This window comes from Micrasema longulum, unplaced genomic scaffold (assembly GCF_059751315.1).
Source record: "Micrasema longulum isolate JH-2025_06_02 unplaced genomic scaffold, ASM5975131v1 h1tg000987l, whole genome shotgun sequence".
Taxonomy (NCBI): domain Eukaryota; kingdom Metazoa; phylum Arthropoda; class Insecta; order Trichoptera; family Brachycentridae; genus Micrasema; species Micrasema longulum.
The window spans coordinates 115,594-137,565 of record NW_028278176.1 but is presented as its reverse complement, the minus strand read 5'-3'; the positions used below and the strand labels follow the sequence as shown (position 1 = coordinate 137,565).

At 32.0% G+C, this 21,972-nt stretch overlaps 2 protein-coding genes across 2 annotated transcripts in view; one reads left to right on the top strand and one right to left on the bottom strand.

Moving 5' to 3' along the window:
• Window positions 1–21,972, bottom strand: part of Flo2 (flotillin-2) — a 704,941-nt gene that overhangs the window by 608,081 nt on the left and 74,888 nt on the right. The window lies entirely within an intron of this gene.
• The window catches only part of LOC148277736 (glucose dehydrogenase [FAD, quinone]-like), a 34,624-nt gene continuing 23,528 nt past the window's right edge, over window positions 10,877–21,972 (top strand). The window contains exons 1-2 of the mRNA XM_088232478.1: window positions 10,877–11,034; window positions 14,279–14,616. Coding sequence (XP_088088604.1) covers window positions 14,599–14,616 — 18 coding nt within the window. The 5' untranslated portion in view covers window positions 10,877–11,034; window positions 14,279–14,598. The remainder of the gene's footprint in view (window positions 11,035–14,278; window positions 14,617–21,972) is intronic.

The following is a 21,972-nucleotide window of genomic DNA, read 5'->3' as shown; positions in this document are numbered from 1 at the left end:
TACAAAATAATATTTGTTGGTAATATTCCGAGGGGGAATTGCATTCGAGAGATGCGGAAGCCATCCAAACCTTTACTATGATCCCTCCTCTTTTCATAGTATAGTGTAGATTTTTAGTTAATTTTCGATTCTATAAAAAAAATTGCATTTATATATACCTGGAATATGTCCATATACCTACTATTTATTTTCTCAAACTGAACATATATTTTTAGAAAAATAAAAGTAGAATCAAATCAATAAAAGTGTTTTGTTTTGGATACCTTACCAAATTCAAACTTAACAGTTTGGGTAGGTAGGAAGAAATTAACTTAAAGCAATATAATGTCTTTTATAGAATGAAAAAATCTATCTCGTTTGATTACAAGAAAATATTAATTTAGATGTAGTCAAGTCTATTAAGGACTTCGAAGTTATCATGGACTGTAAACTTATCTTTAATGAACATATTGATACTATGATTAACAAGTCACTAAAACTTTTGGGTTTTGTTAGCAGGACATCTTGTGACTTTACTAATATGTTCACGGTCAAAACATTATATTGCTCACTTGTTCGTCCTCTTTTAGAATATGCATCCGTGATCTGGTCTCCCTTATATGTAGGCCGGATAAATCGTATCGAATCGGTGCAACATCGTTTGCTAAGAAAAGTAGCATGGATGATTGGCCTCGAGAGAGGAGACTACACTTACGGAGAAATGGAGTCAATGTTGAAAATCTCAAGTCTACAAAAACGTAGAAATAGCATTGACTCCATATTTAGGTTTAATTTGCTGAATGGCTTAATTGATGAACCATTTTTACTGGAACAAGTGGTATTCAATGTTCCGATCCGCCGGATGCGAAATAACAATGTGCTGTTCCTCGATCAACACAGCACAAACGATGGCTTGCATGCACCAATGTCCCGATTGTGTCGTATTGTAAACTCGAGACAAGATCTGGACTTTTTTGATGTAAGTCTTTATAGATTTAAAAAAATCACTAAGATAGACCGGATCTTGTCTTGAGGTCGTAATTTTTATTTTTTTGTCCTAGCTTTAATTTTATTTAGTTGTATTTTATTTTATTAGTGCCTGTATTTATTATATGAAATTGTATTTACCATCGTTAGAATGGACTGCAAAAGTCCGTCAAATAAATAAAATATGCCCACCCTCATTTGTATATGTATATAAAGTGTTTAATAAATAAATAAATACAACGGTATAGTTTTTATGTTAATTTTAATTCGTTTATTTATTTGGAAGTCTAGTCATATTACGTCTCGTCTGGTTAGTGTAATCATCTGTGCTTTTTAAGGCTGATTTTTAACTTGTCTCCAATCTAATTTTTCAAGTGTTTAAGTCCATCGTATAGTTTTGATGACTGTCCTGCGCCTGTCTTTGCTTTTTAAATGTGGTAGTGTTGATGTCTGGTAAAAGATTAGTATATGCCATCGTTACCCGATGCGATTTTGTGTACAATTTTTACCGTCTTAATTTTCACCAAGTAGAAGATAAATACTCCGGAGTGATTGCGAAGATACTCTGTCGATCTTGTCTTCTTCTTCGCGTGTCATTTCAGGTCCCTCCGACATTGACAATCACTTGGGAGAAAGCTGCCCTCTCGCGAGCAGTGCGAAACTGCGAAACACATTTCCTCCACAGTTCTAATCTTAGTCCAAGGGTCTAATATTCCATGTTTTAATTTTCACTGTGTGGAGCACTATGTCTGCATCTTCGATTTTTTAGGTAACTACATTGATAGGTATCAAGGGCACCCGTACCCAACGGAACACATATCAAAGCACTGGAAGTGTCAAAAAATATGTTCAAGTAAGTTTTTTGTCTTTAATTGGGATTTATTTAAATTTAAAAAAAAGTTTTGAGGTGGCTAGTCTATACCACAGAAACCTGTTCAAAACACAAAAGACAAATAAGTAAATTGTAATTGGTCATTGAGTGCGGAGCACAGTTCGATTGTTAAGACAGCAGTGACAACACCATCTATCGCTTAGACAAAAAATCGAGGAAGTTACAGAGCATGCGTCAGATCATTTGACGTTTGAGATGACATAATGCGCATGCGCTTGAGAACGCGTATCGACAACATGTTGGTAGAGCCGATAAATGGTTCCAGTTTTTTTAACCGTTAAAATATATAAACAATTTTTTTTAAATATATATCGCGTGAAGCACAAGAGTTTTTTTTTTTGGAGAGTTACAGTGATAACATTTACTAGATGTGTAAAAGTAGATATGTAGAGAATTTTTAAAAAACATGTACCTTTTATGAAATTTATTCATAAAAATAAAAAAAAAATGAATCCTTTATCGGTACGTTTCTAATACAAATAAAAAACATTAGAAATTATTTATAAAAAATAAAATGTACACAAAATTAATAATAAATAGAAGCTTGTTAAACAGCCTTGGTACAAGAAATCCAGTTGTTCTACTTCCATAGAAGTTCTGTGCTCTGGACTCTACCAGTTTCACGGCTGAAATATACCTAGTTCCGTGTTGGTGACTGAGCAGGGTTTTTTCCTCATCCGAGTACTTCATCAATTGGCCTTATGCTTTAGACTTAAGACCCCTGTCCGGGTTGCTGTGAAATGTAATAGTGATAAAATACTTGCTGAATAAATCAATTGAATTGACACGTGGTGGCAGAGACAACATGTTTATTGGGCGTATGGCTTATTGAGTTATTGGCAAAAGATTAAGAAGAAAAAAACGCTAAAAACATGTTTAGAATTTTTCAGATATTTTTTCGCACGAGGAAAAATTTTAACAAATACGTACCTAATTTATTCGATAATCTGTTCACATTCTATATTTGAGTATTTTTTATTCCTGTTTTTATTCAAAAGAAATTCTTTCATCAAATTTCCTTTTCATTTATTATTTTGGGACCAGATTAAAGCAATGCGTAATACAACATTTTCAGCATAGAATAAAGAATAGTTCAGAAATAATTTCAAACATCATAAACTATAGTGATAGTTTTTAGCTCAGTTTCTGTGAATAGTCTATATATTGTGTTTTAGGTTTAAATGTTTTTCTTTTCTTTTTTTAATATTAAGTTCACAGAATGTTTAAATGTTTTTATTTTCTTTTTTAATATTAATTTCACAGAATGTTTAAATGTTTTTCTTTTCTTTTTTAATATTAAGTTCACAGATTGTTTGAATGTTTTTATTTTCTTCTTTAATATTAAGTTCACAGATTGTTTAAATGTTTTCTTTCCTTTTTTAATATTAAGTTCATAGATTGTTAAAATTTGTTAAAATTTTTATTGTTTAAATGTATACTATGTATTGTTACAAGAAATGTACTATTTTTTTTATGTACCGTCCCAAATGAGTTTTCTCGTACAACTCCTGGGAATATAATATCATGATAATTATGTCTTATATGTTTTATTAATAAATAAAAAAAAAATTAAAAAAAAACCGCATAAGCACATCAAACAGAAGGCGACTCAACTACTCATAAATGAGTAGGTTTACGTTTTGCCCCATTAGTTTCTTCGTAGACGTCGCTCAGTAGGCCACTCCTGATTTGTATTCAACTATGCCGTGTTGTGTCCTTTTAAAGTGTATAAATACTGCTAGGATCTTAAAGAAACACGATGGCATCAAATTTCAAGTGTAATGAACAAACGAATGTTGAAGTAGCAAATGAATTACTTAAAAATTGAATTATTTTTCCATTGGTCAGATTGTCGAAGAAACAAAATGGAAATTTCGTTAGTGTTGCCAGGGTAGATTTTTTTTTACCCTACTTTGATCATTTAATAAAAAAACTAATGAAAATTAGACCTCGGATTATACAACGCTGTGGGAGACATTTGAATGAAATTATCTTCAAAACATCAAATATTATTTAGCATGATATAAAAATATCCGTTTTGTGTCAAATATTTGTTTTATATTTTAAGCTCAAAGTTCATCAATTCAATTACTCTTATTAAATGACCCTTTATTTATCTAATCTGTTGTCAATCATTTTCACGTTTCCGCGTGCACAATAAAATTTTAGAGAAATTAACAGATTTCTTTTTTTTACCTTACATTTGTGTTATGATTTTTTTTTCCCATCAAGCAACATTACCCGGCGACTTAACGTATGCGCGCGGCGAAATTGTGCCTAAGTGGGGGAATTATTGGACACAGTCCGATGTATTCAAATATGATTCAACGCTCCCTCTGGACTATTCTTAATTCTATGATTTTCAGGGTATTTATATATTTAAATAGTTTGGTGACTAGTTACAAAATCTAATATTTTAAATGCGGCACTTGTAATGTGCCTGACATGTTCAATGTAGTCGAGTTTATTATTTAAAAGAACACCGAGTTCCCTTTGGGATTACAAAGGAATTTTGTTGATTTATTATCTTCAGAAAGGTGAAACAATAAATTCTAAATATTGAACAAGGCTTTTGGATTAGCTGGATAAAAAAAACTCGTGAGCTTAAACCAGGGTTAGCGAAGAAAAAAACATTTTTCATCAAGACGACGCACCAGGTCACAAAAGCGTTTTGACATTGGCTAAAATCAAATATTAAAGTACGAATTGCTTGACCATCCACCGTATTCGCCGGATTTGGCCATCGGCGACTATTTTCTTTTTTGAAACCACAAGTAATTCCTTGCTGGAAAGCCTTTTTACATCGAATGGAGAAATCATTGCAACCGTGGATGAGTATTTTGGAGACAAATCGGAATCGTTTTATAATGATGAAATATAATTATTAGAAAGACGTTGGTCAAAGTGATGCCTGGTCAGAGATGCCTGAAAGAACTTCGTGGACACCATATGCTCCAACTAAGGAGCAGACATGGAATGATAAAAAAAAAATGGTATTATTTTAAATTTAATTATATAACTTTTTCAAATGAAACCTTCATGGCCGTAGCACAGCGATTATTTTATTTTGTATTGTTTATGTCCTACTACTTTTAATTTTTTTTTTTATTTTTATATCCAAGCAGTCATACTTGCTACCTAGATAGGTGCATGCTCATTCGTTTGTACATTGGAAGTAAGTACTACTGACTTTGCAACAATATCCGATGAACCAAAGATTCAGTCTGTTTGTATAATATACTCATATAAAGAATTTGTGTGCCTATGTTATATTAATAAAAATAAAATGCGTTTCTTTTTTACTACTTTTCATCAATATTTCACTGTTTTATCATACATATTTTTTTATTATACATTACTTTTATCGAGTTAAACCGTAACAATTAACTATGTTTTATTTATTTTTTAAATTTATTTCAAAAGAGAGGGAAAACGTTTTTGAGAAGGGAATATGGAAGTCTGGTGATTTACAGGGCTTATGACCTGTCATTGGCTGGTTTAAAGGCTTCAGCTCTTTTACTTCACAAAAGTCAACGGATTGAAGAGTTGAGAAAATGTGGATGTTCAAACATGGGCAGAATGGTGAATGTTACACAGTGTGTAAAGTGGCAACTTAAACCAGCCAATGACAAGTCATAAGCCCTGTAAATGCCTAGACTTCCATATTCCCTTCTCAAAAATGTTTTACCTCTCTGTTGAAATAAATTTATGAATAACTCCCTAGGGATGAAATCCAGCCAGTCTGCAAGCATTTGGACATACTCAAACATTGTTGAATGTTTTATTTCTATTATATAACTTTGTATTTGACTTTAATGTTGTACAAATTGGCTACGGCCGTTAAAATGATAAATAAATAATTATGTAATACACTAAAAATATTTGATATGAAGAGCAACGTGTACCAAAGAATCATAAAATAAACATATTACAACTGAGATGAATAACATTTTAGAGAAGGTAATATAGAAGTCTAGGCATCTACAGGGCTTATGACCTGTCAATGGCTGGTTTAAGTGGCCACTTTACACACTGTGTAACATTCACCATTCTGCCCATATTTGAACATCTATATTTCTTCAATTCTTTCATCTGTTGATGTTTGTGAAGTTAAAGAGCTGAAACCTTTATTTATGCGGGTGAGATTCTAGATCTAATTGAATTATTTCACCTACACACTAGGCAACGCCTGAAAATTTTATTTTTTAAATTTCTATACTTCTTTAAGGACCAGTTGGATTTATTAACAATATTTGGACAAACTTAAAATATTGTTCATAAAATAAACGTACAGGAATTATGCTGGACCAAAATAAAACGTTTGAAGAACTCTCAAATATACGACGGTGATGCAGTCAGACATAATTGTTTAGCTATCTGAATATTTTCATTGTGAAAGATCGCACTACCGAATTGATGTCTGCTCCCTGGGAGGAGCATACCCTATCCACGAAATCTCTCCAGGCCACTCACTGTCCGCGGCCGATTCCCGCGTCAGTCAGTCCCTTCCGAGTCAGGTACGTGTCCCGTAAATCGGACGTGGACTGCCGACGAACTGTGCGCCGTGGACGTGGCGAAAATGTCAAAATATAAAGCAGAAATCCAACTTGAGAAAATCATAAAATCTTTTTTACCACAGGTCTTCATTATGTAATTATGAACAAAACAATACAATAATTACATAAATGTTTTGTTTTTCAATCAAATTACGATTATATTGACGCGAACGAACAATAAAATAATTATCATCTAAAAGTAATCTCAATTACTATAATTTTATAGCAATCAACTAATACATATTTTTTCAAGAAAACGATTACATAAACCACAATATAACTAACTCCGCGATTATATATTTTCAATGTCACCATCAGCATCACTTTGTCCACGCCGAATGGTGCATAGGGCACTACATTAGTATAGAAATTATAGTTATCTCGATCATTTAATCCCTGGATCATAGAACTAGCCGTATCTTCGGGTTTTGAGCTAAGTTCTTATAGTGCTTTTAGTTCTTAATAATGTTTATATTACTTTTTAAATTTATATGGAAAGGGTCTCTGAGATGGTTTGGTCACCTAGAACGAATGGACGACGAAAGAATGATAAAACAAGTACACATGGCGAAAATGAACAGCAACGTGAGACGAGAACGACCAAGGAAGACGTGGCATGATCAGATAAACCAAAATCTTAAGTCTGGTCATGTCAAAAGCAGACATAACCGAAGATGTATGAATGTGGAAGAAGCTAGGAATGTATGCCAGGATAGACGTGTGTGGCGGTCCATTTTCTCTGTCTACCCCTACGGTGAAATGGCGTGATGGTAGTTGTAGTAGTAGTAATTTAGATAATTTCTCTAACTTTTTTTCTTTGCAAAGTAAAAATAAGAAACCTGCTGACAAGCCGGTTTCGCGGTTTAGTGGGTTTCATTATTTTACCTTTTATATTTTCTGTTCATGTTTTACCTTCTTTAATAAAAATAAATACAAAGAAAAAAGTATATCGTTATGTACCGAGGGCTCAAGTATCCCGCAGCGCACATATCTACGCATTTTAAGTGACAAAAATTTTGTTCCATAATAATTAATTTAAATTTGAAATCGTTTGGAGGTAGCCATTTTGTTTCAGAAATATGTCAATTTCAATACGACATTTAGCGCGGATTGAATTTTGACAGTTGGTACAGCACCATCTAGCGGTACAGTTAGAAACGTTGGGTTAATTAGAGCGCATGCAGTAAGATCACGTGACCTTTGAGATTTGGGAAAAATATAGCCATTATAAAAAATAAATATAGTCATTACATTTTTCCTATCTTCCTGAGACCACGCATGACAAATCGATAGAGCCGGCTTCGTAATACGAAGGTAAATATAGATAGACGAAAAGTTACGCATAACGTCTTGGGAATTGTCATATAAAAATCACGTATGAGCGAACACTTTTTGCTTCAATTGAGATTTATTTACTTTTTTAATCCTTTTGAAGTTGTTACTTTTTATTGCAGAAACCTATTTAAAATACGGCAGATAAATACTTTAATTAAATATATTTTTTATTTGAAGCACTAACTTTGAGGTTATTCATTATAATGATATAAATAAAACTACTTTGGTTTTAACCACTATTTTTTTTCGTAGATCAGTTTCAAAGATTCTTCGTCATGGTTTACGCAACTAACCGTAACAACTGGTTAAAAACAAAGTTGTTTTCTTTTTTATTTTAATTTTGTATTTAACGCACAGTAAAGATTCAGCGCTACCATTTAATCAAATGACGCAATGAAAGCATGTATCGACATGTCGGTAGATCAAAATTTGCCATTCCGAGGTAGATAGAAATAGAAGAAAAGCTAAATATACTGTCTCGATACGTACCAATGAATATAGCGTTTATAATCGCGCCCCTGGAGTGGTATTCAGAAAGCAAAAGCGCGCGTAGAAAGCGCAATTTTTACGCGTATTTACGTACTAAATGCACGCTAACAGAGCGATCTCTTCGCGCCCATTTCGTTCAGAATACCAGCCCCGGTGATGTTGCTAAGAATATTTCCATGCAATTTTACAATGTTAAATTTTGATAGTTATATTATCATTATATTTTTAGCACCTATCATAAGTTCATTTATGTTTTTGTATTGCGAGTTAATTATATTTACTACTTTTGCCAATAAACGCAGTATTTTGGCACTGAAACTAAACTGAAATAATTAATTACACAATTATTTTATAATTTAAACGTAAATTTAACAAAAGAACAGTTTTATTTTTTTATGATTTGATATTGTTCAAAATTGTTTTGATTTTTATTTTTTATTGTTTTTATTCAAAGCTACAAATTACTTCTCTTTGTTAATTTTCGTATTAATATTTTCGTATTTTACTTTTTTTTTTAAATTGGTTGATTCATATGAACTAGTGACGTCTTTCAATATAGTTCGTTTTTATATAAAAAAAATTTTTTTTTTCGCACATTTCATAGAGTTTGCCGTATAATTTAATGCGCTAATTTTTAGCGCGCGTAAGAAAACATTTTTCATACCCAATTTCCCGCAGGGCTGAGGTTTTTTATTCGGGAGTTTAAGTAATACTTACATTTTTTTAAAAACATATTCAGAACAATTAAAAAACAAAGCAAATTTCAACATCTTAACTAAATATATCTCAATATATTAACCAGAAAACTTTTTTTACAAAAACCAAATAAATATTTAAAAACGCTTTCTAGAACGGAGAAAGTGGTAAATCTAGAACTAAGGGAGATAAGGTCGCATCAGAAAGTCAAACGGCAGTGCCGCCATTTGCAGAACAGCTGTCATAGCGGTGCAAACAGTTGTAGAATGGTTTTTCTCATGTAGCGGTGAAAATTTTTGCCTATCAAAATGAGTGCAAACGTGATGTGAACTAGTGAAAATGACGAAATGGTGATTGTTGTTGTAAAAAAATACGAAGCTTTATATAATTTGAAAAGAAAATACAGTAAAAACCCAGTTAAAATAAAACTTGTGGAGAAATGTCGAGAAAACACTTGAAATATCAGATACCTATTACAATGTAAATATTCACCTGAGTAATAAAACAATGTGTATTTGCTACAAAAAAAAGTTTATCGTGTATTATAATATCGTTTTTCTATTGCGGAACATTTTTCATAATATTATTTCTACGTAATTGAATACAACAGTATGACATCTGAAAGATATTACAGATCGCGGGTGCATATTTTTGACAGATGAGTTTTCACGGCCGCTAGATAATGAAGCCGCTTTCTTTAAGTTTACATATCTGGACACCGTTAAAACGGTCGTCTAATAACGCTCACCGCACCACGGCATATTACGACCGCTAGATGATGGCACCGCTTTCCTAGGCATACTATAGCTTAACATTATAGTGCTTCCTTATTATCATTTGACTATTGACATACCGCATACAATAAAGTGCAAGGTTTTATAACTATATTTTTTAAATACATATTTTTAAAAGAAATAACCCGCTAAGCCCCTATTTTAAAGGTTTGTCAGCAGGTAGATAAGAGATAATATGGAAATAAGTTATGAAAAATAAACATGTATTTTTTCTATTTTTTAATATTTTTAATTTTATATTTGAAGCACTAATTTTGTAATTATTCAAATAAGTCAATAAATAACAACTTTGTTTTTAACCACATATTTTTATTTTTATGCTGACCGGATTCAAAGCTACACAAGCCCCTTTATTAGTTTGAGTTTTTGCTTTTATTTAATATTTTATCAGGTTCTCATTATATCGATTATTATTAGTTTTATTCTATTAATATCTGTTGTAAACTGATCGATGTATATTTATTCGATAATATTTAGTTATCACTGTGAAAAAAAAACAGGATAAGATTCGTTAGTTAAGTATACCATGGTAAAGAAGCTTGTGTGGCTTTGAAAACGGTCGGTAGAAAAAAAAATAAGTGGTGAAAAATAAAGTTGTTCTATTTTGACTTGAAAAACTAAATTTTAGTATATATAAATTTGTCGAAAATTATTTATGCCCGCGCATAAAAAAAACCAACTGAGCGATTCAATTAAAGGGTTATCTATTATTATGTTAAATATTACTTATTCTATTGAAAATTTTAAATCAAATAACCGAAAACATACACAATTACAAGCGTATTAAAAAGTTTTGCCTTGAAGTATTACAAAAGCATTTACGTATACGTTTGAACATAATAGCGATTAAAAAGTTCACAGAGTTCACATATTCAGAAAATTAAAAGTAAAACTTTTGTTAGCAATATTATTACTAAATCTCCTCGCGAATCATAACAAAAGCATCGAATAATGTCAATAATTAGCACCTAGAGATATTTTATTGAAATAAAAAAAAAATTGCAACGTAATTGTCGGTACGCCGGGATTTTTATGACGTCATTAGTCGGTGAACTACCCGCCGGTGATCGCGTAACGAGGCGCAATGTTACCGAGTCAATGTCACGGCCGTGAAAAACTATTTAAACGTCGGCGGGGTGGGAAGTTGCACATTGTTCATTGCTCCTCGCGACGCGAATGTTGGTGCGGGTCAGGCGAGTCGAGCTTTCACGCGAGTAAGCTCCACTTGCGCGAGTGAAATACCGGTAGAAACATCCCGAAGAAAGTGAAAACATCCCGAATAAAGTGATTTGAATTTAGAAGCAAAGTAATATTTCTGGAGTTTTTATGTCGTTTGAATTTAGAAGAAAGTTCATATTATAATTGTCATTATTTTAGTTATTTTAATTTAAAAGAAAAACGTCACAGTAAATATTTCATATCCAATTTTTTGTTGCTTGAATTTAGAAACAAGTTCTTTTTTTTTAGGCTCTTTTCCTAAACACGATAACATCGACCGAAAACGAGTAATTTTACAATTTTAGTCCAAAAATATCATTTTTGAGATAAGTATAAAGTTTTGTTCAGATTTTTTTGATTTATTTTTAATGTTACCATAGTAATTCAAAAAACAACAATAAAGTATCATAAAAATAGTTGAAGAGGCTTAGTACTTTACTGTATTATTAGGACATAATACACAAATGCATAAGCTTGATATATTTATTTATTCATTAACGGACATTGTCCGATTGTCATTATTGATTAGTGTATTAGATAGAGATAACCCAAACCCCTGGGTCACGCCAAATTTTCTAAAACCAAAACATGAAAATCAAATAGAATTTTTAGTTCCTAACTCTAAATGCTTATATCTCTAAACTGTGTTTTTTGACTTAACACACAAAAGTACTCATGGTGCGATATTATAAACAAGTGCAAGTGAAAAATTTGAAATATATAAGTAAATTGATTAGGTAGGTGAAAAAAATTAAACATTTGAGTTATTTAAATTTAGAACCAAGTGAATCACAGTAATAAGCCTTATTATTGGCGGTTTTAAATTTAGAACATTTTCACAATAGTAAAATTCAAAATTAGAGTGATTTAAATTCTGATGCAATTTTTTTTGCTTTTTTATTTTATTTGTGAGGTCTTTCGCCAACACATGATAATATCCTACTGCGTAAATAAGAACTAATACTTGAGTCATTTAAATTTAAAAGTGATTGCGATCTCAAAAGGCGTGAAACAGGGATGTGAATTGTCACCATGGTTGTTTAATCTATACATGGACAACTGTATGAAAGAGATAGAATGTTTGGGTATTGAAGCAAAAATGGATAATTTTTCAGTAAGCTGCTTGCTGTATGCTGATGATGCAGTTCTGTGAGCAAGCAGCAAGGATGATTTGCAACAAATAGTATCTAGAATGTATGCCTGAAGAGCGAATTGGCGATGAACGAAAGTAAGTCAAAGGTGATGGTATTTGAAAGGGATAGTGAGGTTACTGACTGCATAATAAATGTAAAAAATATTTTTTTGAACAAGTAGAAGAATTTGAGTATCTGGGAAGCATGGTTTTAAGAGATGGAAGAGTAGAAAAAAAATGTTGAAAGGAGAGTGAATGCGGGCAGCAAAATGAACGGAGCACTAAGCACAGTAATTGTTAATAAAAATATGTCAATCGTAGCTAAACTGGCAGTGAACAACGAAGTTTTACTCCCAACACTTATGTATGGAAGTGAAACATGAAACTGGAAGAGGAAGGATGAAAGCCGAGTGAACGCGGTTTAAATGCGGTCTCTTAGACGAATGTGTGGGAAATCAATGTATGACAGGGTTACGAATGATGAAATCAGGCGAGAGTGTAAATCTGAGTCAAGTATAATTGATAAGATTTAGAAAGGGTCTCTGAGATGGTTTGGTCACGTAGAACGAATGGACGACGAAAGAATGGTAAAACAAGTATATATGGCGAAAATGAACGGTAACGTGAGACGAGGACGACCAAGGAAGATGTGGCATGATCAGATAAACCATAACCTTAAGTCTGGTCATGTGAAAATCAGAGAGAACCGAAGGGCATGTATGACAAGATGTAGGAATGTGGAAGAAGCTAGGAATGTATGCCAGGATAGACGTGTGTGGCGGTCTATTCTCTCTGCCTAAATGCCGAAATGCTGTGATGGTAGTAGTAGTAGTATGTTCTATAGTACAAAATTAATCAGCTATATTTCAGTTAAGAACGAAAATCACATAAAAAAGTTGTAAGCAAAATAATGGGTGTTTATTTTTGTCGAGATAGAACGTTATATTGGTAATACTGTCTCTTGTCTAATTAATAGTTTTTTTTTTTATTCCGTTAATAATCAATCAATTATTGGCTTCCGACAATCCTGTGATTTGACACCATTAGAGTCCATAGTTCATGGAAACAAACCAATCATTGCGCATTGGAGCAAATATTACACGCACCATTTCGGAAATAACGCCTGATAGTGACCAAAAATTTTATTAACAGAATGCGCTGGGGCCATTTTAGATGCGTAGTCCGAATTTACCAAGCGCAGTAAAATAAGGGTGGGTGGATACTTATTTATCATTTTTCTTTTATTTGTTCAGTTTCTTTTCGCAGGCAAAAAAATTGCGAAAGGAAATCGAGTCGACTCCATGGTGTAATGGTTAGTGTGTTTACCTGTCATTTAATAAGTAAACTATTTTTTTTTATAATTACATAACACGGTACATATCAATCCACCCCACGTTATTTTATCGGGCCGGGTGAATTTTTACAGCCGTGCGAAAACTGTAAGTCGCGGACGACATTTTGCAACCCCCTTCAAGGGTGCCCTAAATAAAAAAATATATTTAAAAAACTGCGGTGTGAGTTAAGTATGACATTTAATAGAAATTAAATGCAGTCCACTGGGACGAACTGCTATTACTAAAAAGTTCATTATAACCGCGTACGGAGTGCAAAATGGCACTATAGCATTATCTATAATCGTCAAGACTGCCATAATAACATTTATTAAGTGCCAAAATTAACAATTTAAGACATTTTCAATAAATAATTATTGTCAATGAATGTATATTAGTATAGGCGGCCTCCGTGGTGTAGGGGTCAAGACGCTTGACTCACGCACGAAAGGTTCCGGGTTCGATTCCCGGTGAGAACACAAAAATTAAAATGTGATTTTTCTTAAGCTTGGGTGTTCTGTGATGTAATTCATCACTGTAATTGGGCCTCCTGGCCTGTTGTGGTGCAAAATTAAATAATTAAATAATTACATTGAGTACAATGTTCTGATCTGTGGTTAAAAATTGCGAATGTCAAAATCTTCAATGTCGTTTTTCTTAGTTTGACACATTTAGAATTTGGCACTATAGGACGGGGGGTTGCGATTTGTTGTTTTTCTTAGTTTGACGCATTTAGAATTTAGCAGTATAGACGGGGGGTGCGATTTTTGTTTTTTTTTTTTTAAATAAATGTAAATGTTCATTCTTCCGAAAAAATTTAAAATTAAATAATTTCAATAAATATTTTCTTTATTTATTTATATTTAAAGTTGTATCACGCTAAAAAAAACACCCAATACAAATAGAAAGTGATTTGAATTAAAACATTCTTGGATAATTGGATTCAGTGCAAAGTTTAAACTACGATGTATAATTATACCGGTCTTCGGGGAACCAATTATTGACACAATACTGATCAATATTGAGACTATGAAACTGGGTTCAAACCATGTCGACAAGTGAAAACTCATAAATAATTTATACGTAAAGTGATCCCGAGTGGTTTATCAATGTTTAATTGTGCAATTGTGATTTACATGACATTTTTAAACGTCGTTATATACAGTTAAAAAAATAATTAAAATCGAACATGATATTACAAAAAAAGGTGAGAAAGTATTTAAATATTTTGTGATTTTAGTTAAGTTTCACACTTACATTTCGCTGTTCCTAAAATATAGAAAATACGTTAAGATGGACACTGGACATCAAAAGTATGAATAATCGGGGTGCGTGCGTGAGAATGTGCACGAATGAAGGTCTGTATGTAAAGATACACATCGTCGCTTCAGTTCGTTTTTGTCCAACAGACCAAAACACAAATCTGCAGAAATAGAGCTTTAATTTTTTTTACGAAATAGGCATAAATAATGACCGCAACTTGATACGAAATTCGTTAAAAAACCCTTAAACATTAAAAAAAAAAAGATTTTCTTTTGAATTTTATAAATAAAGGCTTTCTCAGAACTCCTATACACTTAAATGAATTTCGTTAAATGTGGTCTGTTGGACAAAAACGAACTAAAGCGACGATATAACGTTCTATCATTTCCGCCTACTGCAACGAGGAAAAAGCATGATAAAGCGATAGGTTCACACTGACCCATTTGTTCAGAATGGTATAAGGTACTATCGAGAACTCGGCTATTTTAGAGAAAATCCATTTTTATATTCCTGATGGTTATCTCCGACAGCGTCAGCACATACTATTTTACCTCCCGGCTTCCAAAAGCAACCTGCCTCTGGTTATGCCGATCGGAAGAGCAGCCAGGCAGCTGAACATTATCGCTTTGGAGATCAACATCTTCCACATCAGTGAAACTATGTTTAAGAGGCAAATACTCTTGCTATTTGAGAGTAACATACTTTAATAATGTCGAACCATTGCTCAAGGGTTCCTGGTTTGATGTTGTCCCAACATAACGCCTTAAATATTTGTTATTTATAATGTTCTTTTAGTAAAATAAATTAATTTTAATAAATTTTAATTAACTTTAAATGATGGGTTTTTTTGTTTGATTAGATATATTGCTAGTAATTCACCATTTTTATTGAATCTCTTTGTATGTTTTTGTGGACAGTAAAAATGCAAAAAAATCTAAGACAATTGTCATTTCAGAGATCATTACAATCCAAGGTTAATATCAGCAATCGAGGGTTGAATCGATAATAATAAATGTCAGTCCTTCGATAAAGATTATTATTCATCAGTTGTCACTGATCAACACGTAGTACTAATGTCCAAGCAGGTGTGCAATAAGAGATTTATGGCAGGTCACACAATTGAAACTTGTACAGAATACAAAAGTATTTTATGTAATTGTGAATTAAATAGTATAATTTAAAAAAACTGCGAGTACTTAAGAATAAATGGGAAAAAGTAACATGCAGGTAAAAGAATGAAAAATATAATTTGAAAACAAAAATATTACAACAATGTTTGATTATGTCCAAACGCTTGCAGACTGACTGAATTTTCTCCCTAGGGAATCGTTCATATTTAAATTTATTTCAACAGAGAGAAAAAACATTTTTGAGAAGGGAATATGGAAGTCTAGGCATTTTGGACATAATCAAACATTGTTGAATTACTACCTGGTGAAAGAAGAAGTATAAAAATTGGAAAATTGTTTTCAGGCGTTGCCTAGTGGGTGATTTGGTTCAGCCGGATGAATCTCACCCACGTGATAAAGGTTTCAGCTCTTTTACTTCACAAAAGTCAGCAGATGGAAGAGTTGAGGAAATGTGGATGTTCAAACATGGGCAGAATGGTGAATGTCACACAGTGTGTAAAGTGGCCACTTAAGCCAGCCAATGACAGGTCGTAAGCCTTGTAAATGCCTAGACTTCCATATTCCCTTTTCAAAAATGTTTTCCCTCTCTGTTGAAATAAATTTAAACAAAAATATTTATTTATTAACTCGTGTAAAACATGTTTAAATTTATTTGTTAATTTACACGGCACGCAGTGCCTTTTACCATACAAAAAACACATGAAGCATAGAAATAAACATTTCAAATAATATATTTATATTACATACAGTATGTAAACGAAGAAAAAATATATAAAAAGTTCATATGAACACATTATATAACACAGCGGTTTCATACAATAATTACGCTAACATATTGTACGAAAAAACAAATCATTATGGGAATATAAAATTTAAAAAAAAATAGAATTTTAATAAAATAGCTCTAGGTGCAAATTATTTATATTATTAACTATCCATGATTTTGTAATGATTCGCGTGGAGATTTACTAATAATATTGTAAACAAAAATTTACTTTTGAAGATTTGGGGAGGAATCATTAAAATCGGGTTTTGGTCCTGTAGCTAGTGTCTCGGACTCATGGACCAAGGGTCTGTGGTTTGAATCCCATTCTACCCCAACTTAATTCCATTTTCTAATAGTGAGTTATTTACAACTCGTTGAAAATGGCCCTCAAAATTGAATATTTGGGTAAATCATAAGAACGCAAATATTTATTTTCTATTAAAAAATTATTTTTTTTAATGTGCGAACTTTTCTAACTTTTAAATCGCTATTATGTTCAAACGTTTACGTAAATGCAATCTCCGCGTGTGGCCAACGTGTCGCTCCCAAAAAAGGCAAAAAACAATCCTTTTTATTATTTAGTTCGTCCTTTAACAATTGCAATACATTCAAATATAAAATAAATAATATTTTGCGTGAATCCGCTCGTAACAAACGCCGTCGCGTATTCTTTTTTGCAGCGCTCACGCGTGAACTGCGGCCGAATTTTCGCATTGTCCCAGCGTTCTGTCCTGCGCGGTCGAGGCTGTTTACGGAACTGGACAAAATTGTCATATATATTGTATTGTTTATATGTAAACAGCCATTAAAGCCACTGTACAGTGCAGATACTGACCGCGTGAGCGGTTAAGATCTAGCGCCCTGTATATGATTTTAGTTTTAATTATTAGACCACTATTTTGATGGTAAATTTAAATTGCAGACACAAAACACATAAGAAGTTGGAATTCTAGACGCTAAGTTACAGTAAAAAGGATGCTTTATTCATTGTATTCAAAAGACAAAACAGCCACATTTTCCAAATAACACGCAGTGTGGCGTCTCGTAGTGGGTACCCACGTAACACTTGCAGCTCCTGACCGAAAACATTGGGAGTGCATTTCTTTACATTTCGTCAACTTGCATATTATTAAGTTTAATAATATTATAATAATATGATATGTCTGACGTGATAAACGAGCAATAGTATGACAGCCCGCGCATCGGAACCAGAAACGCTAAATGCGCCCAACATAATACGCACGTTATAGTTAACTAAATTCGTACTAATATCATGTCATTACGCAAGTTTAAAGTTACATTACAAACGAACTTCAAATCTGCGCATGCGTTGGCAATGCCCGAAATATGTATATTATCTTCTTCCTCTAATGCACAATTCATCGGTATGAAGCATTGTCTGTCTCGCTCAAATGACGATTTTATGAGATATGATATATTTCTTACAAATTGGGGGTAAAAGATTGTGCAAAACAGAATATGCACTGGGACAGTTGCGCATGCGTAGAAAAGATGAGAAAATCGTCCGCTAGAGTCGATTTCGCTAGATCTTTTGGCGCTAGTATAGAATATTATGATGTCTACGAGTATAATATTGCAACGAATCCCGGTTTCTTTGTACCTGTAACATATTTTTCAATAAAGTTACTAATTTATTTACACAAATTTTAACTTGGCAGTGCACTGCACTTATGCACGTACTAAGGAACCGCCTCTGCAACGTAACTAATTATATTAATTATTATAATGATAACGATTAATAATACGCTTTGACCTTTATCAGTCAAATTTCATTGGCGACATCACGGAATCAATACTCAGTCATAACTGTTAGATGGTCATTTGACGTTCTGTAGTCACTGGAAATTGCATCGTGCAATGAATTAAAATATCGTATTGCGTCCTCAGAATAATGTTAATAAAGATGCAATAACGTTTTCAATTAATACAATGCCAGCACCATGTCACACCCAATAAATAAATTCAGGTACCGAGATTTTATTTATAGGTACAAATTATGCATCTTAATCATTTTTTTTATATCAGTAGATATATTTATCCTTTTTATAAATAAACAAATTACTGTAAGATATCACTACCTTTTATGTACAAAAAAATAGTTTTTTCTTTTCGTAATAGGAAACATTAATGTAAATATAGATATTAAATTTATGAAAAAAAACATATATTTAGTAGTAATATTGTATGCTAATATTTTTTTATCCGAATAAACTAAGTAGTAGTTTTGAATAATGATTTATACTTTTTTTTGTTTGACATTAAGTGTTATTTTATTTTTGAAAAAATTATACGCCTCAACTCGTTTGAGAGTGATTTTGGCTATTAAAAACAGAAATAATAAACGCTTTAATGAAACGACAAAATAACCTACCCCAGAAAATTAATTAATGTGAGATGTTTAGAATCAGTATTAAAGAGTTATGTGGCAATAAAATATTATTACCTAAAACGTAAACATCACATGTAATTGTTGTTTAGTGTTATTTAAAATTGTTTCAATTTCATCATTGATGTTTTCTTTTTTTTATTGATATTATTTATACGTAGGTACAAATTATTTCTCTGTATCAACTTTCAGTATAAATATATGTTTATGTAAATATTGGTTTTGAATAGTAATTTGAATGTTTTTTTCAGTTTTGCGATTACTGTTAGTTAAAATAGTTTTGATTTCTTTATTAATAAATATTTTTTTTACAAGTGAAAATATTTATGTTGCTATTTTTTTTGTATAAATATATTTATAACTCAAGTTCAAATATAAGCTGAATGGTGAATGTTACACGGAGTGTAAAGTAGCCACTTAAACCAGCTTTTCTGTCCCTGTTGTAATTTGTTAATTTTTATAACTGTTTATATAATTTTTATACTGTCTTTATCTTTTCAGACTACTTTTTGTTTTAATGCCATATTTTACTTATATGTCATTTATTTATTAGTGTGTACACGACACAAATGCCTTTTATAAACATAAATATATTTAACATAACAGTGTTCTATTACAAAATTATGAAATAATATAATAACAATATATCTATACATACTCGTATTACACAGTTGTTTTATACATTATTATATTGTATAATAACTTTAGGGTTTAAATACTTGAATACTTAGGTAAAAAAATAATTTAAAAAAATATCATAATAAAAATAAAAATAACGCAGTATATTAGAAATAGCGAAAATCAAAAATTATCGATTTGTTGGGAGTGTTGCAATGTATATTGAATGCCCTAGGTATAATACTAACTGACTCTTGATATGAGCTCAGGGGTTTTCAACTGTTTTAAAAATAAAATATTAAAAAAAAAAAAAACACTTAAAAAAATTAAATATTAAAAATTGTTAAGTAAAAAGAATTAATTTTAATTTTAAAAACTATATTTAAAAAAAAAAAAAATACAAATATCTAGTCACACGTTTATAAATATATTTGAAGTGTATTAATTTATAAATTTATTTTTCTCTTTTTACAAATCAACATAAATACATAAACAGCAGTCAAAATCCTAAACTATTTCTTTAATAGCAAGTTTAAACTTCATTTGGCTAATGTGGAAAATGTCAATACAACTGATCTGGTTCCCTAGACTGTGCAATCTTGAAATAGGTGAATTCATATCATAATTAGTAGCAGCAATATCTATATGAAATGGGACATAATGTCTAGTAGTCCTAACAGGTATTCAGAATTGAATCATATTTAGCAAGTCAGGAGAGTCCAGCAAGCCATTTATTATCTTAAAGAGAAACATTAAATCACTAAGTTTCCGTCTTTTTGATAAACTTTCCAAATCAAGTGTGTTCATTATAAAGTCATAGTTTAAAGATTCAATAGGAATAGATAGCTTATAAATGATAAAACGTTAAAAATTATCTGCACTCTCTCAAGTTTTAGCGAATGAACTCCGTAAAATGGGCTCCAGATAATTGAATTGTATTCAAGAATTCAAGTATGCTCCTGACAAGTGATACATACAAAGTTTTGGAAGATAAAATTGATAACTTAACATATTAACTTAAGGCATTAAGTGCTGTTTATATAAATAAATAAATAAATAAAATAAATAAATACTTTATTTATCATAAAAAGTTATCAGTCTTACACTTCAGGTGCCAGTCTAGGTAGGGGCAATTACAAACGCTATCTTTATTGGTACAGATCGAGATAGAATAAAGTAAAATTGACATGGATGAAATAAAATGTGTTTGGTATGAAAATGTAAAGTACCTTCGTCGGTGTTCTGTATTTGAACATATTAATTTTTAAAATGCATACATATTCCATAGTATTTTTCACACGGAAAACATAATTTTACTTCTACTACTACTACTACCATCACGCCATTTCCCCGTAGGGGTAGGCAGAGAGAATGGACCGCCACACACGTCTATCCTGGCATACAATCCTAGCCTCTTCCACATTCATACATCTTGTTATACATGCCCTTCGGTTCTGTCTGCTTTTGACAAGACCAGACTTAAGATTTTGGTTTATCTGATCATGCCACGTCTTCCTTGGTCGTCCTCGTCTAACGTTGCCGTTCATTTTGCCATATATACTTGTTTTACCATTCTTTCGTCGTCCATTCGTTTTACGTGACCAAACCATCTCAGAGACCCTTTCTTAATCTTATCAATTATACTTGTCTCAGATTTACACTCTCGCCTGATTTCATCATTCGTAACCCTGTCATACATTGATTTCCCACACATTCGTCTAAGAGATCGCATTTCAACCGCGTTCACTCGGCTTTCATCCTTCCTCTGCCAGTTCCATGTTTCACTTCCATACATAAGTGTTGGGACTAAAACTTCGTTGTGCACTGCCAGTTTAGCTTCGATTGACATATTTTTATTAGAAATTACTGTGCTTAGTGCTCCGTTCATTTAGTTGCCCGCATTCACTCTTCTTTCAACATCTTTTTCTACTCTTCCATCTCTTGAAAACATGCTTAGATAAAATTGAAGATAAATGCTAACTTCTCATTGTAATACGCCTAGGCACAGGAACGATTGAATATTGCAGTTTGAACAAACTTTAAAATCAATATTTCGTGTCCACCCTGACAGGAATCGAACCCATGACCTCAAGAATGGCGGACGAACGCGTCAACCACCACTCACCAAGGAGGACTTATCTCCATTCGAATTCCTTATTGAGGATTTTTATCTGAAAGCGAAAATAATTATGTCTAGGTGGTCTGTGTGGTACACAGAAAAATATCAAAAACTCTTACAGATAGGCCTTGATATGCAACTAGTAATTTTGCATTAAGATAAATAATAGTATAGAATGATCGAAGACATGAACGTTCATACTTATATTTTGTAATTAATATATTTTGCATACAAACCTATTACGTAGGATGCTGATAATT